The sequence below is a fragment of the Athene noctua genome, chromosome 1 (genome assembly GCF_965140245.1).
Source record: "Athene noctua chromosome 1, bAthNoc1.hap1.1, whole genome shotgun sequence".
Classification (NCBI taxonomy): domain Eukaryota; kingdom Metazoa; phylum Chordata; class Aves; order Strigiformes; family Strigidae; genus Athene; species Athene noctua.
Window position 1 is genome coordinate 34,428,512 of NC_134037.1, and position 20,155 is coordinate 34,448,666.

Consider the following 20,155-nt stretch of genomic DNA (forward strand, 5'->3'; position numbering starts at 1 on the left):
ACAATAGCACTCAGGAATGCATTCAGAAGCAAATCTCTTCATGATGACTGTTTACTCCGTAACACAATGAATCAGCTTTAGCAGCCAACGCACACTGCATCCAAAGGACCAGACTAGAGCTAGTCCAAAGTAAGCTGTCCTGAAAATGGGCATTATGATGGATGAGGGATTCTTAATACCAACGGGTGTGCTCTACAGTTTTGTTCGTCTTATGCCACAAAGTTCACAAATGTGACTGTATGGCATAATCTCTTCCAGGATGTTTTTGTGCTTACATAGGTAGGCTTAGATTTATATGTCTTGATACTTCCACAGGTCTTGATTAGCGGAATTCTAGTGTGATTGTTTACTGCCTTATCTCCCCTCTTTAAAAATAAGCATTTTTCTAATCTCTGAAAGGAGGAAAAGGCGTGTTTTGGTTTTCATTTCTGTCCATGTTAACAACAGATCAGCAGCAAATAAGCATAGTTGATGTGTTATCTTCCTGGAGATGTCTATTATGTACCAGATGTCAGCTTAGCTTACTTGGTGCTATTTAGCTTTGTGGAGTGAAAAAGCATTTCAGCTCTTCTGTTGAGAGAGTGCCTGTTTATAACTCGTGATGAGGCTGAGACTAGAACAGAATATTGGTAACATGGCATGGAGGCTAACCTAATCAGCTCTGCTAAGAGGAGGGACTTCCTAGCCCTCAGTAGCTCTGTTCCAGCAATGTTGGAAGAGTCTGATAGGTTGTATAGCATCCGGAGCCAATTTGTTTAAAGTAAAATCTTCAAGTCAGATTTTGAGCTGACATTCACTCTTAAGTTGATGTAAATCTAGCTCCCTAATCAGCCATCTTGTGGGACTGCAGCCGAAAGTCTGAGCTTCCTTTCATCTGTTTTGTGGCATCTTAATCTGAGACCTCAGTTGATTTAGGATCTCAGTGCTTGAATTTTTGGGGCGCAATTCTAGCTGTGTGTGTGATGTGTTAACTTCACAAAGCAGTGTGGAAGACAAACTGTGAATGATGGCTGCCTTCCAGGGCATAATTTTTGAAGTCCGTATATTCAGACTGCATTTATTGCAAAGCTTCCAGATGCCTATTTCCAAACAAGTATGTATAATAAATGGACAGAATTGTAGAACACGTTGGGAGTATTGTACCGGAGCAAGACTGAGACATTTTCTTAATGTCAAAGCAACCAGATGTGACCCTGAGCTACCTGATCTAATGTCAAAGTTGGCCCTGCTTTGAGCAAGTGGGTAGGATCATATGATCTCCAAAGGTCCCTTTCAACATAAATTACTCTTCTAGGATTCTGTGATTAGTATATTCCTAAGGAAATGGCAGCTTACTTAATGGAATCAGATTCTTGTACTTTTCTCTTCTTATTGTAAGTAATTTAGATTTGATTATGCTCAAGAATTCTGTGGTATCCACAGGGAATATTGTCCATTGCAAGTAATTGAAGCTTTGTTTTTAATTAAAGGGCAGTGATATGGAATATTGTCTTCCTTTTTGTCATACAAGTCTCAGAGAATATCAGCAGCCCATTGTACCAGTGGCTCCATCTCCCATTGCCTAGCTGCATGTTGGCTATAGCTTGAGGACAGACTTAGCATCTGATTCTGGTGTCTGAACAGATACAAAAATTTATTTCTCTGATTGCAGTTAGTTATGAGTTACTAGGTCTCTATACCTGCTGTTCCAGATTAATTTTTTTCCTCACTTGACATATTATTTGGAAAGGTTGTTCATGAATTTATAGATACCATTAATTCATTAATGACTAATGCTATTATTCAGAATTCACTGATGGACATGAATGGCACGATGGTTAAAGGATAGAAATTGCGCTCTCTATATGTACTTAAATTCAAGTTTGAAGTTCCATTAAGTGATAAGGATTATCATAAAAATTTGGAAAGCCAATTAAAAGTTTGTTGCTACCGAAAGGAATATTCTGTTATATGGGGTGAAGCTTGTTATTTCAGCAGTGATCTTTCACTTGGATTATTCTTTTCTAAGCTATCTCAAATCCTATTGAAAAATTTAGTCACTACTTTCTAGTTAATGACAACCTCAGTGTTTTTTACAGTATTCTGCAAAAATGTGTGAACTGTTGAGTAAATGATGTGATGTCATGAGTTCAAATGTATTTTGTTCCAATAGAAATAGCTTTTAATCTTCCAGCATTTTTTGCCTAACTAGAAATGTTGGCCTAATTAGATTTTGGGGTTGGTTTATTAATTCAGTGGCTGAAAATTTTGTTGCACAAGAAAAAATGGTTAATTCATAACTTAGAATAATTTTAAACAAGGGATTTTTTTTTTTAACACTTACAGTATGTGTGACTGATCTTGTATTATATGTGGTGTGGGAAAATAAAGATATGGGTCATAGGAATTAACTGAGCTGTATTGCTCACAATTTATTCTTGAATTTTTAATTTAATTGAAGTATATTACTTTAAGTCTAGGAAGTAAGTGAAAGAGCAACATGTAAAGATGACTGGTGAGCCAGTTTTTACTGGTACATGAATGAAAGATTGTGATACGTTGCTTCTTTGTCCAAAAGTATCCTTGATTTAGATACAGTTTAGCACTGTACACTTCCACACATATATCATTCTATGCCTGTGTCCTGAGTAGTCCCATAGCCTGCTTGGAGAGCAGAAAGGATGCTGTTGAACACCATGCACTTCCTTCTCATTCACAAATGACAGAATCACAGAATCATTCAGGTTGGAAAAGACCCTTGGGATCATCGAGTCCAACCATCAGTCCTACTCTGCAAAGTTCTCCCCTACACCATATCCCCCAACATCTCATCTAAACGACCCTTAAACACATCCAGGGATGGTGACTCCACCACCTCCCTGGGCAGCCTATTCCATTGTCTGACCACTCCTTCTGTGAAAAATTTTTTCCTAACATCCAGTCTGAACTTCCCCTGTTGCAGTTTAAAGCCGTTCCCTCTTGTTCTGTCACTAATCACCTGTGAGAAGAGACCAGCACCAACCTCTCTACAGTCTCCTTTCAGGTAGTTGTAGAGAGTGATGAGGTCTCCCCTCAGCCTTCTCCTCCTCAAACTGACCAGTCCCAACTCCTTCAATCTCTCCTCATAGGATCTGTTCTCCAGGCCCTTCACCAGCTTCATTGCCCTCCTCTGCACTCGCTCCAGCACCTCGATATCTCTCTCGTATTGAGGTGCCCAAAACTGGACACAATACTCCAGGTGTGGCCTCATCAGTGCAGAGTACAGGGGGACTGTCACCTCCCTACTTCTGCTGGTCACACTATGGCTGATACAAGCCAGGATGCCGTTGGCTTTCTTGGCCACCTGGGCACACTGCTGGCTCATGTTCAGCTGCTTGTCAGTTAGAACCCCCAGATCCTTCTCTTCCAGACAGCTCTCCAGCCACACCTCCCCAAGCCTGTAGCCATGCAGGGGGTTGTTGTGGCCCAAGTGCAGGACCTGGCACTTGGCCTTGTTGAAGCTCATCCCGTTAATGTTGGCCCACGGATCCAATCTATCCAAGTCTCTCTGTAGAGACTCCCCATCCTCCTGCAGATCAACACTCCTGCTTAACTTGGTGTCATCTGTGAACTTACTGATGATACACTCTATGTCCTTATCAAGATCATCAATAAAGATGTTGAACAGAAATGGTCCCAACACCGAGCCCTGAGGATCACCACTTGTGACCGGCCACCAGCTGGATTTAGCTCCACTGACCACCACTCTCTGGGACCGTCCATCCAGCCAGGGCTTGACCCAGCAGACCGTTCCCTCATCCAGGCCATGAGCAGCCAGTTTTTCTACGAGAATTCTATGGGGAACTGTGTCGAATGCTTTTCAAAAATCCAGGTAGACAGCATCCACAGCTTTTCCCTCGTCCAATAGTCAGGTCTTCTTGTCATAGAAGGAGATCAGGTTTGTCAGGCAGGGCCTGCCTTTCATAAACCCATGCTGACTGGGCCTGATCCCCTGTTTGTCCATTATATGACTTCTAATGGCACTCGAGATGACCTGCTCCATGACCTTCCCTGGCACCGAGGTCAGACTTGATCCAGGAAACTATAGACCTGTCATTTTTTTGGCCTTTCTTGTAGGTGGGTGTCACATTTGCCACCCTCCAGTCCAATGGGCCCTCCCCAGTTAGCCATGGCTTCAGGTAAATCATGGACAGCAGCTTGGCGAGCACATCTGCCAACTCCCTCAGCACCCTCGGGTGTAACCCATCCAGTCCCACAGACTTGTGTGCATGCAAGTGGTGCAGCAGGTCTCTGACCACCTCCTCTTCAACTGTGCTGACCTCAGTCTGCTTCCCCTCCCCATCTCCCAGCTCCTGAGGCTGGGTGTCCAGGGAACAGCCAGTTCCACTGCTAAAGACTGATGCAAAGTAGGCGTTGAGCACCTCAGCCTTTTCCTCAGCCTTTGTTACCATATTTCCCTCTGCATCCAATAAAGGAGGGAGATTTTCCCTAATCCTCCTTTTGCTGTTAATGAATTCATAGAAACATTTTTTATTATCCTTAACAGCTGTAGCCAAGTTGAGCTCTAGCTGTGCTTTGGCTCTCCTAATGTTCTCCCTGCATAACTTCACTATGTCCTTATAGTCTTCGTGAGAGACCTGCCCCCTCTTCAAAAGGTCATAGATTTTCCTTTTGTTCTTAAGATCCAGCCAAAGGTCCCTGTTTAGCCAGGCCAGTCTCCTTCCCCACCTGCTTGTTTTTCAGCACACGGGAGCAGCCTGCTCCTGTGCCTTTAAGACTTCTCTCTTGAAGTGTGTCCAGCCTTCTTGGACTGCCTTGGTTTGAGTTACCTCATGTTGTATAAATCCAAGGGGTTACTAGGCTCTGTACATTTATATACACCATTTTGACTCCTCTCTTCCCATCTGTATAGTCATGTGTAGTCTGTGTACATCACATGAACCATGTCTGAGTAAACAACTTCAAGATGTAAGACTTGGCCTTTTTTCTTCAATATAGGTGCAAAGAGCCGTCCAAAGAAAAAACACCCAAGAATAGTTAAACAATAATACTAATGCTTATGAAATGCCCTATATGCAGCCTTTGCTCCTACTGAAGAATTCCCATAAACACTTCTTTGTATTGAAAGGTTCCTAATATGTATTGCTTAAAATGAAGACTGAGAGATTATTTTTATGAACCAGAATATAAAGCATAAAAATGAATCACTGTGACCGAAAGGGGCTGCCTAATTTATTAGACTGTGATGTCCTAAGTCTTTTTTTTTTTGTGTGTGGGGATGTTTTTGTTTGTATTATATTGCATGTGAGGATGAAGAAATTCTATTTAAATCTTGATTGATGTAGACTGATGTTCCTCTAAAGATTCCCCAGGATATATCTTCCTTCTTCACGTTGATTAAAAGATCTAGGCAGTCCACTTCTTTGTATCTTCTACATGAATTCTAATGGATATTTATCCAAGGAAAGTGCGTATCAAAAAAACTTAATACAAGATAGATAGACTCCCAAGGAATTTACAAAACTATTGTAGATTAGCCTGCAGAGAATTCCTATCCTTGATTTATTCCAAATGCGTTCTTTTCAACTCAGTACAAAGTTTTGGGACTCGCATCTGCATCTTCGTGTAAGATTTGCTGCAGTCATTTTGCATCAGATGTCAAATAAGACTCCAGTGATTTAGATGATCTTTTGAGACAGTTCTGTTTTTCAGTGGCCACAAGTTAAAACAAACAAACAAACAGATTTCCTGTTTGAAGAGGAGTGGAACCAGGATCTAGTTTGGATGCATTTTCTGTATGTTTCTATAGATCTACCGAATTATTTTTTTTTCATTCTTCTGTGAAATCTGGGATGATACATTTACTTTTTTCCATGCTAAAGTTTTTCAGCATTGTTTCTATAACTGACTTGGTTTGGAGATGTAGTGCTCATCACATGGAGTGTGCAAAATATTGAAAATAAGGAAATAACCTCTGAAAAAAATGAAAGATTTTTCACTTTGGACTTCATTAATGACTTTAGGAACAGATATGTATTAATACTTAGTATATATTCAATCTCACTAGAAAATTAGAATCCAGAGCTTTGTCCTAGCAGTATAGCTTCTGAAAAGCAGATAGTGAATAATTTCTTTTTCCTACACAATCAGATGTCTTTTTTTTATGAAAGAAAAGTTTGATTTGTAGAGGTTGACACAGAAAATGTTTGCTGCAGATTCCAAGAAGCAACTGTGAAGTATTACTTCATTTGCAGTGGCTTTATAATTCTTAGAATGGACTACATTTTTTAAATTAAGAACTAATAGTTTACAGCGTCTGACCATTATTCTCTGGAAATAAAAAAATCAGGCTAATTGCACCAGTGCAAAACTCATTAGCACCGGTGCAAATAGAGTTGGATCAAATCTACAAATGATAAAATGTAAGCACCTAACACTTAGGAGATTCCCAGAGAGCCATTCGGTCTGCTTTTCAGTATAGTTTACCTTTGCATACGCCTAAACTGTTTGAACATTTTCTGGTTTTACCAAACAGTTGCCTTTGTATTTAACTGTAGATGGCTGTGGTATTCATAAGGGTCTGTTCTAAGGCAAAGGCAGCCTATTTTCCTAAAATGCTCCATTGTATTTGGCCTAAAGCAGATGGGCAGCACCAGAAATCTGCTGAAGCTTTTTAGAGAAAACATAACCATTAAATGTCTTAAAGGACTGTAACTCCACTATTATTGGGGGTTCCTACCTCTGCATTATTTTACTATTAGAGTGCTTGTCCAAGAAGTGGGAAGTCTGGGTTTAATTAGAAAGTTTTAACTATGTTTGCAAAGTTGTGTTGGGTGGACCCCCACACCTGTGCTCGAGCTGTCCAAAGTAGTGCCTAGTAGAGGCACCTGCACTAGATGGGCTATGTCGTGTACTTGTTGGTGCTAGGCATTAATCCTGAGGTAGTTACACTGTTCACTGAATCATCAGTGAAGACAAGGCACCATCTGTCCTTAGGTTTCTTTAAGCAATGCGGAGGCTTTACTCTTTTCTGTCAGCCAGAAACCAACCACTTCATTCCTGAGAAGCAGGATGAAAGTTTGAACCATACTCTATTGTGTGTGTGGGAAGCATGACAATTGGGTCATGCCCGTATGTATTACAGTATGCACAGAGGGAAAATCGCTACCCGCTATGTTATTATTCTGTAGCTCTACCTATTGTAATTGATTTTTCTGCCTTTTTAGTGCAAGATCTTGTAATAAATTGGTGCTAAATTTCAGTTGTAAAATGTTTAATTATTCTGTAGTAATTGTCAAGGGATTTGTTATAATAGATACCTTTTTTCTCTTTTCCTGTAGGTCTTCATTATTTCAGAAACATTGTGTTAGTAGGATCTCTGCAGGATCGTTATGTTCCTTATCACTCCGCTCGCATTGAGATGTGTAAAACAGCTTTAAAGGATAAACAATCAGGTAATAAATATCCTGCAAGATAAGCAGACCACTCAGATTAAACTTCATAGGTCTCAGATTCATCCCATTTAATTTTGGGTCCTTAACTGAGGCACCTCTATTATTTGTTTGGATGCTCTGGGCTTTGTAGTAATGGAGAGAAAAATTCATGTGGGAGCTGAATTGCTTTCTGGATCTGTCCTGTTCTGTTACATGGTTAATGGTTGGACTAGACGATCTTTAAGGTCTTTTCCAACTTTGATGATTCTGTGATATGCAGGAGGAGATGAGACTGAATAAATTCCTAGCTTTTAGATTCTGCTGAAAGTTAGGTGGGATGAACACAGCTGTTACTCCATGAATAGGGAGGACAAATAGCTTTGATTTTTGAGGACTTCCAAGTTGTAGCATCAAGCATGTGGGCTGCATTGTGCTAAGACTTAATACTAGCACTGAAAGAAAAGATAGTCTTCCCATTTTCAGTGATGGCTGGTCGCGTATTTACTGTTGAGACATCCTAGCACAATTGCGTTCTAGCTTTATATATTGACAAATAAATACCTTTTATACAGTGAAATACATTTATACTGAGGAGCACATTCTCACTATAAATGTACTTATACTAAAATGCATAGCTTAAAATTATTTTTCCAACGTTTCTGGGGAAATTAAACTTCCTGTATATTCTGTCTCAACGATAGCATAACACATATCATTACCTCTCTTATTCTGGAATGTATTCATTTTAAGTTCATCGTCAAAGAACTGTATTTGTTTCTGGTGATTCACACAGTACAACTTTTCTTTTCCTCTACAGGACCAATTTATGCTGAAATGATCCAGAACCTGCTTCTGCCAGTTCTTCAAAATAAGGAATGTAATTTGGTTCGATATAATGTAATTAATGCATTACCCAATACAGCAGATTCTCTCATAGGGAGAGCTGCACACATTGCTGTTCTTGATTCAGAAATATTTTTAGAAAAATTCTTTCTTGTTGCTGCCCTAAAATATTTTCAGTAGAGAAAAGCATTGTAAGAGACTCGGTTATTACCTCATTAACAGATGAATCGAATAATGTGTGGTATTAAAGTATAGCTGTAGCTGTATTTTAAGAGATATTTATACTTTTTATATGGAAGATAATTTATATCATCCACACTTAGGGCTTTTTAACATCAACTTTACTTTCTAGGTAATGTGGCTGTGCAATATTTTTTTATTTTGTTCTTTTTACTTTTCTATTACCTTTTCTTAATTTTGGGTACCTAGTTATTTGGAGATTAAAACACAGTGCGTACTTTTGGTTGGTTTATTATTGGCTCTTAGACTGCAGAAGTCAGTGTTACTTGGCTAGATTTTGGCTTTTGATGCCAAAATAAATTGGATTTTAAAATTCTAATAAGGTCTTACACGTTCAGTTGTCGTATTTTAGCACTGTAGGAAATTTAACTGGAAACACAATGAGCTGCTAAAATACTGGATATTTGAAAATGACTATATCTGTGGGTCTTGCAAAGACCATTACCTAGTTGTCTGTTCAGATATCACTACAGTTCAACAGTTTTCTACAAAGTCGTTATCATCATTGTTAAATATGTTATGCCTGTGGGAATATATTTTCTACTGATCTCAAAAACATGTTAGTTTACATACTCAATTTTATTACTGGAACTTTAGTTTTCAGAAGCAAATGGCAACTAAGGATTTTTGAATGTTTAATGATAGCTGCCTTCAAATAATTGGGGTTTTGCAAACTATTAAATTTGCTCCTTATTCTGTCAGTTTTTCAGATGAACATGGACAGTTTTACATGGACTTCCTTGTATGTACGTAAAATAAGTAAATGTTATAAATTTCTGCAATACTTTTATGAATTTAAGCAATTTTTAAATATTGTTAAAATGTTTTATTGACTACAAAGTATTGTAAATATAAATCATTACATCTTCAAATGGGACAATATTGTAAACTTTACCTGTTTAGTGATACAGATAAAATGTTTTTGATATACAGGAATGTTAAAGGTCTATTGACTTTCTACTGGTGCTGAATAGCATTAAGTTTGGTTTCACCTTCCTTCCCTTTTCTCTGTTTCAAACAGTAATTCACTAAAGGGGGGGGGGGAGAGAGAGTTACATGTGCATTCACTAATTGTAATGAACATTTTTTGAAAAATACAAATTTGTTGTATAATGCATGTTTATTTTTAGCATTGTGTTATTGCATCTGGTGTTAATAAAATGAACAAATGACTCTAATGGAAGCAATTAAAGAAACTGAAATGTTCTGCTAATTACCAAAATTCTGGGGAGGCTTTTTGGTATATAATTAATAAGTTCATATTATTTGAAATGAATATAGCAATAATAGTTTATAATGAAGTGATTTTGCATTTGATATTGTTTGTTGTATAATATAGTCTTTGTAATTTGGTTTTTTTTTATATATAGCTTACAAGATTCTCAAATGAGCATCCAGAGTTTGGCAATGTAGACACTTAAAAGAGGATTTTACAAGAGTTGTGTTAGACAAGTCCTTATGGCACAAAGAGACCTTAAATACATTCCCACTATAACAATGTCTCCTTTTATTAATAATTTTTTAGTGTGATGGTGCTACTAAGTTCTGAATACTTAAATTATGTTCTGACATCTCAACTGTCTTTTATTTAACAGTGTTATAGTAGTCGGCTAGTGACTAAATTTTGAATATCAGTTTAGGGAGCTAAATTTACAAAATTTTCCTTGATTCACAATGAAGTTTAACTAGTCTTAGTACATAAATATACAGATGTCACTGTTGAAAAATGTCTGTCTTGCTGTATCTCTCTGGAAATCGGGAAGTGTAAAGCATGCTTTTGTGATTAGCAAAGCAGAGGTATCCTGGCAGGAATAGCCACCTTTTTTTTTTTTTTTTAATTTTTTTTTTTTTTAATAGTAGATTCCATCCATTGAAGGAGGCTTGAATTTGGTTTGTTCTTTGAGGAAGACAGATGGTTCAGAAAATCATGTAATATTTGCATCTAAATTCATCGAGGAACAGGGCAAATTAAGAGAACATTAAATTCATTTTATCTTCCCTAATTTGTATTGGCCAGTGCAGTTCATATGTGGTCTGGTAGCCCTCACAGTACTGTAGCTTTTGTGGGAGCTGTTTGACATCTCAAAGTCCCAAAGGAATGTGCCATAGTGAGTGGCAGGATGACCCCAGCATGTCCTTGAAGCATATGAAGGTCATATGTGCACTTACAGACTGTATGGTACACTTGCAGTTGTTCTCAGAACAACACATAACAATCTTGGATGTTTTGGACAACTGTGCATGTGTTGCATGGCATACTCCTCCTACTCCAGCATATTTCTGCTTTCTGTTTACTAGATGGAAATACGGACTCTTACATACATAATTCAGTGTCATCTGATGCAGCAGCTATAAAGTGCTCCATGTCACCCCTCTTCTGTTTGAATCAGGGCTTCATCCCCCTGCAATGACAGTGACCTCTTTCTTATGCAGGTATCCTACAGCTGCTTGAAAGACAATTATGCTGCTTCCAGAATGAGAGAGAAAAATTAAGGTGTTAACATTCCTTTAGAAAGCTGCCAGTCTCTTGTTCTCTGAAGAAGGTAGTAGGCTGCTACTCTTACTTCACAAAGCTCTCAGTGATATTAGGACGTCACTTTATAAAATGAGATCATATCTGAACTTTTGTTTGCACATAGTGTATATAAATTAAATCCTTGGCTTCTGTTTGAATCTTCCATCAAAAATTAAGCTTTCTGATCTTAATGGATCTAGAAATTGCTACTAATTTGGGAAAAGTGCTCATGTTCTACTGTGGAAATCACCAGGCTTTGCAGCAGAGCCAAGAGATTTCATCTTGATGGAAAATTGACATTGTAACCACAGAACACCCTTCATTCCAAGCCAGTCTTATTTGCACAGCCCTGACCAGGTGACCAGGAGTGGTGTTCAGATAACCAAGATTCTTGACGCGGTCAGAGAGGAAGAGGAGGCGTTCAGACAGAATCCACATGCTGGCTGCCTGGGGCAGTGCTAGTTGTGGTACTTCGCAGACAACCCCCATAACCACCTTACATTCAACTCATCTGCACTGACCTGCTGCAGAGTTTGTGCTAGCTCCACATATTTTATTCCCTGCTTTTTAGAATAGCAAAGCAAAATACTGTATCATTTGAGTCTTCCTCACAAGGCAAGCTGCAGTGTAAGAGATAAATGATCAGTAAACAGAGGGAGGAAAACAAAAAACCATTGCATTTAATCACAAAGCAGAAAATTCCTGTGGCATGTGTTACATTTGTATTTACTAATGTTCAGATTTATTACCTCCTCAGCCACAACATCTAGAAATATGTAATGTAGGAGTTAAAAGTGAGTTTTACATTTTTACAACAGTACAATAAATGAAGAGCAGAAAAAAAGGTTTTCAAGACCTCAGTTTATTTTTAGGTGAAAGAGCAGTTTCTAATTAATCTGACATTGCTATTTCATCCTTACCATTTGAGATTGCACACGAGTGGTTTTTCATGGATTAAGCAGTTTAGGAAGAGAGCTTATTCTTACTTGGTATATGCAGACAGCTTGGTATGAGTAATTTTAAGGATTTCATGATTGTATTTACTGTATTGAGCACAGGCATAGTAAGTTCTCGAATTTGGTATCTGCTGGGTTTTTTTTTTTTCTTCTTGCTGCTTTTGGGTAGAAGAGGGTTTTTTTTTTTTTTCTGCATGATCCCCCACTATTCGTCTTTATCCTCTCTGACCTAGAGGCCCAGCATCTTGCTGTTAGAATAAAGAGGGTTTCCCACTGTTTTCAGCCTCTTAACGTACAGTTAACCAAAAAAGCTGATCGAGAACATGTCACACATAAGGCAGTGGGAACTTTCGGGGTCTGGGCATTGCCAGACGTAGCGCGTTAAACTCAACGGGCCGTTGCTGCTGTTCATTTATCAAGGAGATTTACTTCGTTAACGCCTCCCTTCGTGACAGAACGGGACGGTTTTAAGGCAGGAGGGAGAGGGACTGCCCGAACCCACCGCCCTGACTGGAACCGCCTTTCCCGCCTCTTCCTCTGGGGCGGGCGGACGGGGGCGGGGCTCGCGCGGCGTCTCCGACGCCGCGCGAGCCCCGCCCCTGCCCGCCCGCCCCCGGCGTTCGCGCATGCGCGGTGGGGGCTGCGCCTCAGCCCGCCCCCCCCCCCCCCCCCCCCCTAGCCCGGGGCGGCCATGGCTCTGCGGCTGCTACGCGACGCGCCGAGAGCAGCGAGTAAGAGGCGGGTGGAAGGCGGGAGGGGCTTGGCTTTGTCGCCGAGGGGCTCCCCAGGTTCTCCTCCCCGTCCTCACGGAAGGGAGATACGAGCGAGGGAGAGAGGGACGGTTACCGGCCGGGGCTGGGGGTGCTGAAGGGTGCCTAAGATGGCGGCGGGCGATGGGGGCAGTGCGCGACCCGCTGTGTGACCCCCCGCTTCGTCAGCCCGCGGCTGTGGGTGGTGGGGTGCCACAGCTTTTGCCCTCCCCCATTTATCTACCGATTTCCTGCCTTTTTTTTTTTTTTTTTTCCCCCCCTCTAGATGTTTTTCTCCCCTGTATTGTAAACCTACTGCTGTCAGGCCTCACTATCCGTGCCGGAGATATGCTTTCCCAGACGTTTCTGCGAACCTTTCAGCGGTAGTAAAATATTAAGCCGTGGTTTAATATTTGTAGACTAGCTGGAGGGAACTTACTGTGTCCTTGGAAGTTATTGGTCTGTGCCCTTCGTATGAGGACGTTCAGATGACTTGTTCATGGAGAAACCTAGGCTGGAGGATAAATAAAGTAGCCTTTGTAACAGTGAATGTCTCACATGCTCAGTTCAGGCTGTTCTGTAGGGCTATAGGTCAGGCGGCTTCCTTCTCCATCAAAAGTTGAGATTTCTGTGACGCTGTTAATACAATATTCCTGAAACAGACTGGTATGGTATATAGAAGAGGTGGGAAAAAATGTTGTTAGATGTTTGTGGGTCCTCCTAGGGTCTCTTTGGCCCTTAGGTTCATGGCAAGATTTGGCTGGTCGTCCTAGCCCCCAGGCATCCCAATGAGTGCCCAGCTCCCACTGCATGAATCTCTGTGTCAAGAGGAATGTATTCTGGTCAACAGTATCAAGTACTGCAGATAGGAAAATGGATTTTGCCTCTTCTTTCCTGACTGAGATAATCAATTTCATATTAGTACCTCAGTCTGATTTATTTGAACTTTGGATAGAATATCAGTTTTAATTTAGTTTTCTAGCTAGGTTCTCTTTCAGCTTACTGAACAATGACAGGATGCTCCACAGGAGTAGAAAGATCCAGTGTTTGCAGAAGTATTGGATTCTTCACTGTTGATAGTCCATCATGTCATGCTTGAAAAGAAAAAAATTACTCCTTTTGGGGTTTTGACAACAGTTGGCAGGCACAATACAGTTCATGTGACTGTAGGGTTTAATCTTAGGGCTGTGGTATTTTAAGATGAATGAATATGCTAATTCTGGGAATACAGGTGGATTGTCGGTTGGTGTGTATATATATAGGTGAGTCAAATCCACACTGCTTGAGAAGGCTTCCTGATACGATCTCTCCAACAAGGTAGAATAGTAGTTCTTTCAAGTACTTTGCACCCACACTGGTACAGGGAAGATTTATGTTTGAATCTTCCTTCTTAAGACAGAGATGCTTTAGGCACGTATCCATAGCTAAAATATTTTTAGAGGGTAGTTATGCTCACTGCGGACATTTGGCTTTTTAACCAAATGCAGAAATATCAGTCCTTTTGAGAGATCTTCATACGTAATTTTAGACTTGTTTATGACTCTTGAATTATTTATGACATATCTATGCACCTCTTTTTATACTACTTGAAAGAACTTTAGGTATGGATATTAATAGGTTTTCTCCTACATTTACATTAACAAATGTTAGTAGGACTTTAAAGGAAAAAAAGTTTATGCTTTTATTTAAAGCATTTGCATGCAGTTACATAATTGAACTTAAATGTGCTCAAAGTTTGTCCTGCTTTTGGCTACCAGCTGAATTATTTTACCATCATAAGGGAAGCCCAGCTATTCTCTACCAGCATTCTGGAAAACCTGTTACTAAGGGAACAGGGAACAACGTTTTATTTTTTAAAACTTTCCTTTGGAAAAGCAGAAGCTTTTTCTGGCTCAAAAGCTGCTGGAAATGAGCCAAGACCTGGAAATCATCAGGCTTCCTGGGGGAGGTTAGGACTTCTCCAGGAAAACAGAATGTACTGGTCTGTTTTATAATTACTATTTAGAAGCGAAAATATAAGGAGATAACAGTGAAGATAAGTTCAAGCAGTTTAAAATAACATTGTTTATGTGAACTGAGTTATACAACTAACACAGTTTTTGCCTGCGTATGTTTCTAGGGCCAAAAATAATTATCTGTGCCGATTCCATAGGTGTTCGTGAGTTGAATGTTAAGCTAATATGTGGAGTTTCTTTTCCTGTCTTCTGCTCCCTCATTTCTGAAGTGAGGGGTTTTCAGCGTTGCTCTGAACAGTCATGGAGCTACTCAGTATTGAAGTCTCACGTTTATGCTACACGTGTCTATTTGTTTGATAGGGTCGTCACTGCTTTGCAGCTCTCTGAGGAGCACCAGCTCTAAGACAGGAGGAAGATCTGAACCTGCTAAACAGTCACTTAAGAAACCGAAGTTACCAGTAGGTCGATTTGATGAACCAGAGGAGTCCAGTGTAGAGAGGGAACCCCTGGAAAGTAAGTCATGTTTTCCAACAATTGAAAGCCATGATTTAAAGGCCAGCCCCTGAAATTCAGTGCTGATATCAGTTTAAGAAGAGGGATAGGCATTCTGCACTCGTCAGAATCACTTTCTGAGCTTAATGGTTCTGAGGAAAACAGGCAGGGCAATGGGCAGAAGTTGCAGCAAATGAAGGAGAGTCTGCAGAACAAGGGTGGTCAAACATTGTAACAAGTTACCCAGAGAATCAGTGATCTCTTTCCCCTTGGAGATACTCAAATTTTCCTGGATATCCTGACTTAATACTGGCCTTGCTTTGAGCAGGGTTGGGGCCAGATGTCTGCCAAACGTGCCTTCCACCATAAACGTTGCATGATTTGGGGAAATATAGCTGGTATTGGTCTGTTAAGTACAACTAAAAATGGTGGTAGTAAACTCATGAGGGCACCAGATACCTTTTATTATTAAAAAAGCCTGTTCTGTTTCTTAGTCCACAGAACATTTCTGATTCATGCTGTATTTCAGGATTGGTCTTTCTCTTAGTCTTGTGGGTAGTGTTTTGAAAAGCAACAGGACACTGAGTTTACTGAGCCACTCAGTGGGGTCCAGGGAAGCCAGATGATCTGCTATTCTCATGGCGTTGCAGTGGCCTCAGTGGGGCTGCATTTAGAGAGCCTAACAAGATGGAGGCACAGATATATCACAGCTAAAGTCACTAGAAACATGCATTTCTTTTGTCAGAGGGGAGAAAGACAGAATCTCTTTCCTCCTTTTAAATTAGCCATCTTCCCTTCGCTAAAAGTGCTATCTTATTCACTGTAGTTACTGTTTACCAGTAGTGATAACTTATGTTTATCTATTTCAAGGTCTCTAGGACAATTTTTCTTTAATATATCAATAGATTACTATGAATATCCAGACGACAAAGTGACTGAAAAATTACAGTATCATCTCCAGAATGGTTGCAAGCAATTTCAGATTGTGACTCACTTGAAAACTGACTCAGAGTTTGAAGTTACTGTTCAAGCAGCTATTTAATTTTTGTCCTTTTATTCCCAAGAAAATAAGCTCCATCCCTGCTTCATTTAAAAAAAATGCATAATCATTATCTTTTGCTTTTTGCTTCAACGTTCTAGGTTTAGAGCAAGACTCAAGGGGGGTTTTTTGCCTTTTAATTTAGTTGTACCTGTATATTTTTTACATGTAACACTAACAATAGTTTGTTAGAATGCTGACTGCCCATTGTCTTACTAGGAAAAAAACATCAGAGTTTAAGTTGGTTATTTGAATTCCCATGGCTGTGTAGCTATGATGGAGAAATCTTTTGAGCTTCTGCATCCACTGTCAGCACATCAGTAGTGCTTGGATATTGGACTGATGACATCTAAAAAATAATATTAGATGCATTTGCCCTCCTTGTATTGCCAGAGGGGCTCAAATACTGACATTTCCTATTTTGATCTACATGAATTTTTAAACAGGCATCCCAATATGTCATTGTGTATAGCTTGTAGCTGTGTGAGTCTCCCTCCATCACCGTCCTTTTTGTCTGCACTCCAAAGATTTCTGTTGTTGTCTTTTCTCATTTTCAACCCGGCTCCTCATTACTTGTGTTGCTCACCAGGGCTGAGATGGGGATACGACTCAGGGAGCCCTGAGTTACCATATAGATGGGAGGCTCTGAAGAAGCGGCATGGGATGTGTGGGGTACAGTGAGCTTCGGGGAGCCCTGCAGGCTAGTGCAGGATGAGAAAACACTCCGCCTGGGACGACGCTGTGCCAGAAAGTGCTTTGTGGCTTCTCAGTGGCCACAAAGCGGGGATGGGCATTGTGCAGCATGGGTGGCCTGAGTTACTACTCTTAAGAAATGTCCCTGAGTAAGGGAGCGTGAGTGGTTTCAGGGTGTTGGCCGTGAGGTGCTGAAAGCTCCGTGGTGCCTGAGTAGGTGGCACTAGCTGGTGTAGGGTGCTGGCAGCAGAAGCAGCACTGCTAATGGGTAAGCGTGGCACGTCGCTTACCAAAGGGATCTGAAAGTGCTGTTCACACCCCACTTAAGGAGTCTCCCTCTCCTGAAAGGGTGTCACAGTAGCTTAGTGAGCTCAGGTTAAGTTTTAGAAGGTAAAAAGTCTCATTTTAGCTATTCAGGATTTTATAGTACCTCCTATGACTGTGGTATGTAGGCTGGTGTTGAGGTATCAACATGCTATTTCTTGACAAACATACCAGCATCCATGAAAGCATGGTGTTTTAAATATAACAATAATAGAATCTTGACTAAAATGCAAGCTAAAATTAAAACCTGAGTGCTTAAAATTACAGACAAACACAGAAACTGACAGTGTTTTAGACATAGGGAACATCTATCTGTACAGCATACCTGAGTGATGCAAGTTCTCACTGTGAATTCATGAGAAGCTGGGCTGCTTTAGAGCCTTTGGACATGGAGTTGCGTTTTTATTTGCATAACTGAATATGATCGATCATGTGTTTTGCTGACTGTAGTCAAACTCTGAAATTACTTTTGTATGACTCTGGGAAATGCTTTAACTCAAGGTTGCCTTTGAAAACAAAAGAGAATTGATTTTGAAAATTAAATTAAGAGGCAAACATTGTCAATGTTATGGGCGTTTTAATGAACTTTACCTGTCATTTTAGAATTCCCTGATGGAATCAATCCTGCTACAAAAGAGAGGGGTGGACCTAAAGGCCCCGAACCTACACGTTTCGGAGACTGGGAGAGAAAAGGACGTTGTATAGATTTTTAATGTATAAATGTGTCTGTATTGATAATAAAATATTTCTGGTTGTTGAAAAATATAATGTACAGAAATATCTCACCTGGATTTGTTGTTTTTGTTTCTTGTTTCTGTCATGCTTGTGTTTAATTTTCTGAGGGATGTTATGTAAATAAACATGACGCTGCAACTCCCGTTTTGGAGCTCTTGCTTGCTGTGCACTTGATCTTTAATGCTGTTTACACTATGCAAGTATAAATGCAAGTACAGTGATGTGAAATTAGCACTCAGGATTATGTACACAGCGGGAGATATATAAGGGCTTGGATTTCTTTATGTATTTAAACATTTATGTAGTGTCTTAAAAGTGCTAGAAGGGCTTTGCAGTTCATGAACCATTTATGAAATGTACAGCCACCTCCAAGGAGATCAGTGCTTAGAATCACAGAATGGTTTGGGTTGGAAGGGACCTTAAAGATCATCTAGTTCCAACCCCCTGCCATGGGCAGGGACACCTCCCACTAGACCAGGTTGCTCAAAGCCCCGTCCAGCCTGGCCTTGAACACTGCCAGGGAGGGGGCAGCCACAGCTTCTCTGGGAAACCTGTGCCAGTGTATATCACGCAGTCCCTGGTAAAGAGTCCCTCCCCATCTTTCCTGTAAGGCCCCCTTTAAGTACTGGGAGGCCAGTATAAGGTTTCCCCAGAACCCTCTCTTCTCCAGGCTGAACAGCGTTCTCACAGGGGAGGTGCTCCAGCCCTCTGATGTGCTTGAGCAGGGCCATGTCCTTACGTTGGGGGCCCCAGAGCTGGACACAGCACTGCAGGTGCGGCCTCACAAGACCAGAGTACAGGGGGAGAAGCAACCTGGTGGCCACACTTCTCATCATGCAGCCCAGCGTACGGTTGGCTTTTCTGGGCTGTGGGTGCACGTTGCTGGGTCACACTTGGTTTTCCACCCACCAACACCCCCAAATTATTCTCTGCAGGGCTGCTCTTAATCCATTCTCTGTCCAGCCTGTACTTGTGCTTGGGATTGTCTTGACCCATGTGTAGGACCTTGCACTTGGCCATGTTTTACTTCATGAGGCTTGCACAGACCCACCTCTCAGGCCTGTCAGGGTCACTCTGGATGACATCCCTCCGGAGTGTCAACAGCATCACACAGCTTGGTGTTGTAAGCAAACTTGCTGAGGGTGCACTCAACCCCACTGTCCGTGTTGACAACAAAGATGTTGAATAGCGCTGATCCCAACAATGACCCCTGAGGAATGGCACTTGTCACTGCTCTCCACTTGGGCATTGAGCCATTGACTGCAACGCTTAAGAGTGTGACCATCCAGCCAATTCCTTATCCACAGAATGGTCCATCCAGCAAATCCATGTCTCTCCAGTTTAGAGACAAGGATGTCCTGCAGGACAGTGTCAGATGCTTTGCACAAGTCCGGTTAGATGACATCAGTTGCTCTTCCCCTATCCACCAGTGCTGTAATCCCACTGTAGAAGGCCACCTAATTTTTCAGGCATGATTTGCCCATAGTGCAGCCACGCTGGCTGTCACCAATCACGTCCTTATTTTCCATGTGCCCTAGCATAGCTTCTGGGAGGATCCACTCCACGATCTTGCTGAGCACAGGGGTGAGACTGACTGGCCTGTAGTTTTCTGGGTCTTGTTTTATTCCCTTTCTAAAAATGTGGGTTATGTTTCTCCTTTTCCAGTCAGTGGGAACTTCACCAGACTGCCAGGACTTCTCCAATGTGAAGGACAGCGTCTTAGCCACTTCATCCGCCCATACCCTCTCATCAGGTCCCATTGACTTGTGCATCTTCAGGTTCCTTAGATGGTCTCAAACCTGATCTTCTCCTAGTGGGGGTGGTTCTTCATTCTCCCAGTCCCCGCCTTTGCCTTCTGCGACTTGGGCAGTGTGGCTGGAATGTTTGCTGGTGAAGACTGAGGCAAAGACGTCATTGAGTACCTCAGCCTTCTCCATATCCTGGGTAACCAGGTCTCCCATTTCCTTCTAGAGAAGGCCCACATTGTCCCTAGTCTTCCTTTCATCACTGATGTACCTATAGAGGCTTTTCTTGTTGCCCTTGATGTCCCTGGCCGGATTTAATTCTATCAGGGCTTTGGCCTTCCTTAGTCTGATCCCTGGCTGCTCGGACAGTTTCTCTGTATTCCTCCTAGGCTATCTGTCCTTGATTCTGCCCTCTGTAGGCTTCCCTCTTGCATTTGAGCTTGTCCAGAAGCTAGTT

General features: G+C 41.1%; 2 protein-coding genes across 5 annotated transcripts in view; both read left to right on the plus strand.

Annotated features, from left to right (window-relative positions):
* The window catches only part of FAM135A (family with sequence similarity 135 member A), a 94,555-nt gene extending 84,882 nt beyond the window's left edge, over positions 1-9,673 (plus strand). For all 4 annotated transcript variants that reach the window (XM_074895839.1, XM_074895843.1, XM_074895840.1 and 1 more), the window contains 2 exons: positions 7,320-7,433; positions 8,230-9,673. In XM_074895839.1, coding sequence (XP_074751940.1) covers positions 7,320-7,433; positions 8,230-8,435 — 320 coding nt within the window. In that variant the 3' untranslated portion in view covers positions 8,436-9,673. The remainder of the gene's footprint in view (positions 1-7,319; positions 7,434-8,229) is intronic.
* A 2,956-nt stretch (positions 9,674-12,629) lies between these two features.
* On the plus strand, positions 12,630-18,096 carry SDHAF4 (succinate dehydrogenase complex assembly factor 4). Its single transcript, XM_074895844.1, has 3 exons — positions 12,630-12,697; positions 15,031-15,183; positions 17,822-18,096. Exons 1-3 carry the CDS (start codon positions 12,658-12,660, stop codon positions 17,929-17,931), a joined length of 303 nt encoding a protein of 100 aa, XP_074751945.1. The 5' UTR covers positions 12,630-12,657; the 3' UTR covers positions 17,932-18,096.
* Positions 18,097-20,155: the final 2,059 nt, after the last annotated feature.

Coding starts and splice junctions, on each gene's coding strand:
- SDHAF4 (XM_074895844.1), top strand. CDS start 12,658: ATGGCTCTGCGGCTGCTACGCGACGCGCCGAGAGCAGCGA. Junction 12,698..15,030: donor CGACGCGCCGAGAGCAGCGA/GTAAGAGGCGGG, acceptor TTTGTTTGATAG/GGTCGTCACTGCTTTGCAGC. Junction 15,184..17,821: donor AGAGAGGGAACCCCTGGAAA/GTAAGTCATGTT, acceptor CTGTCATTTTAG/AATTCCCTGATGGAATCAAT.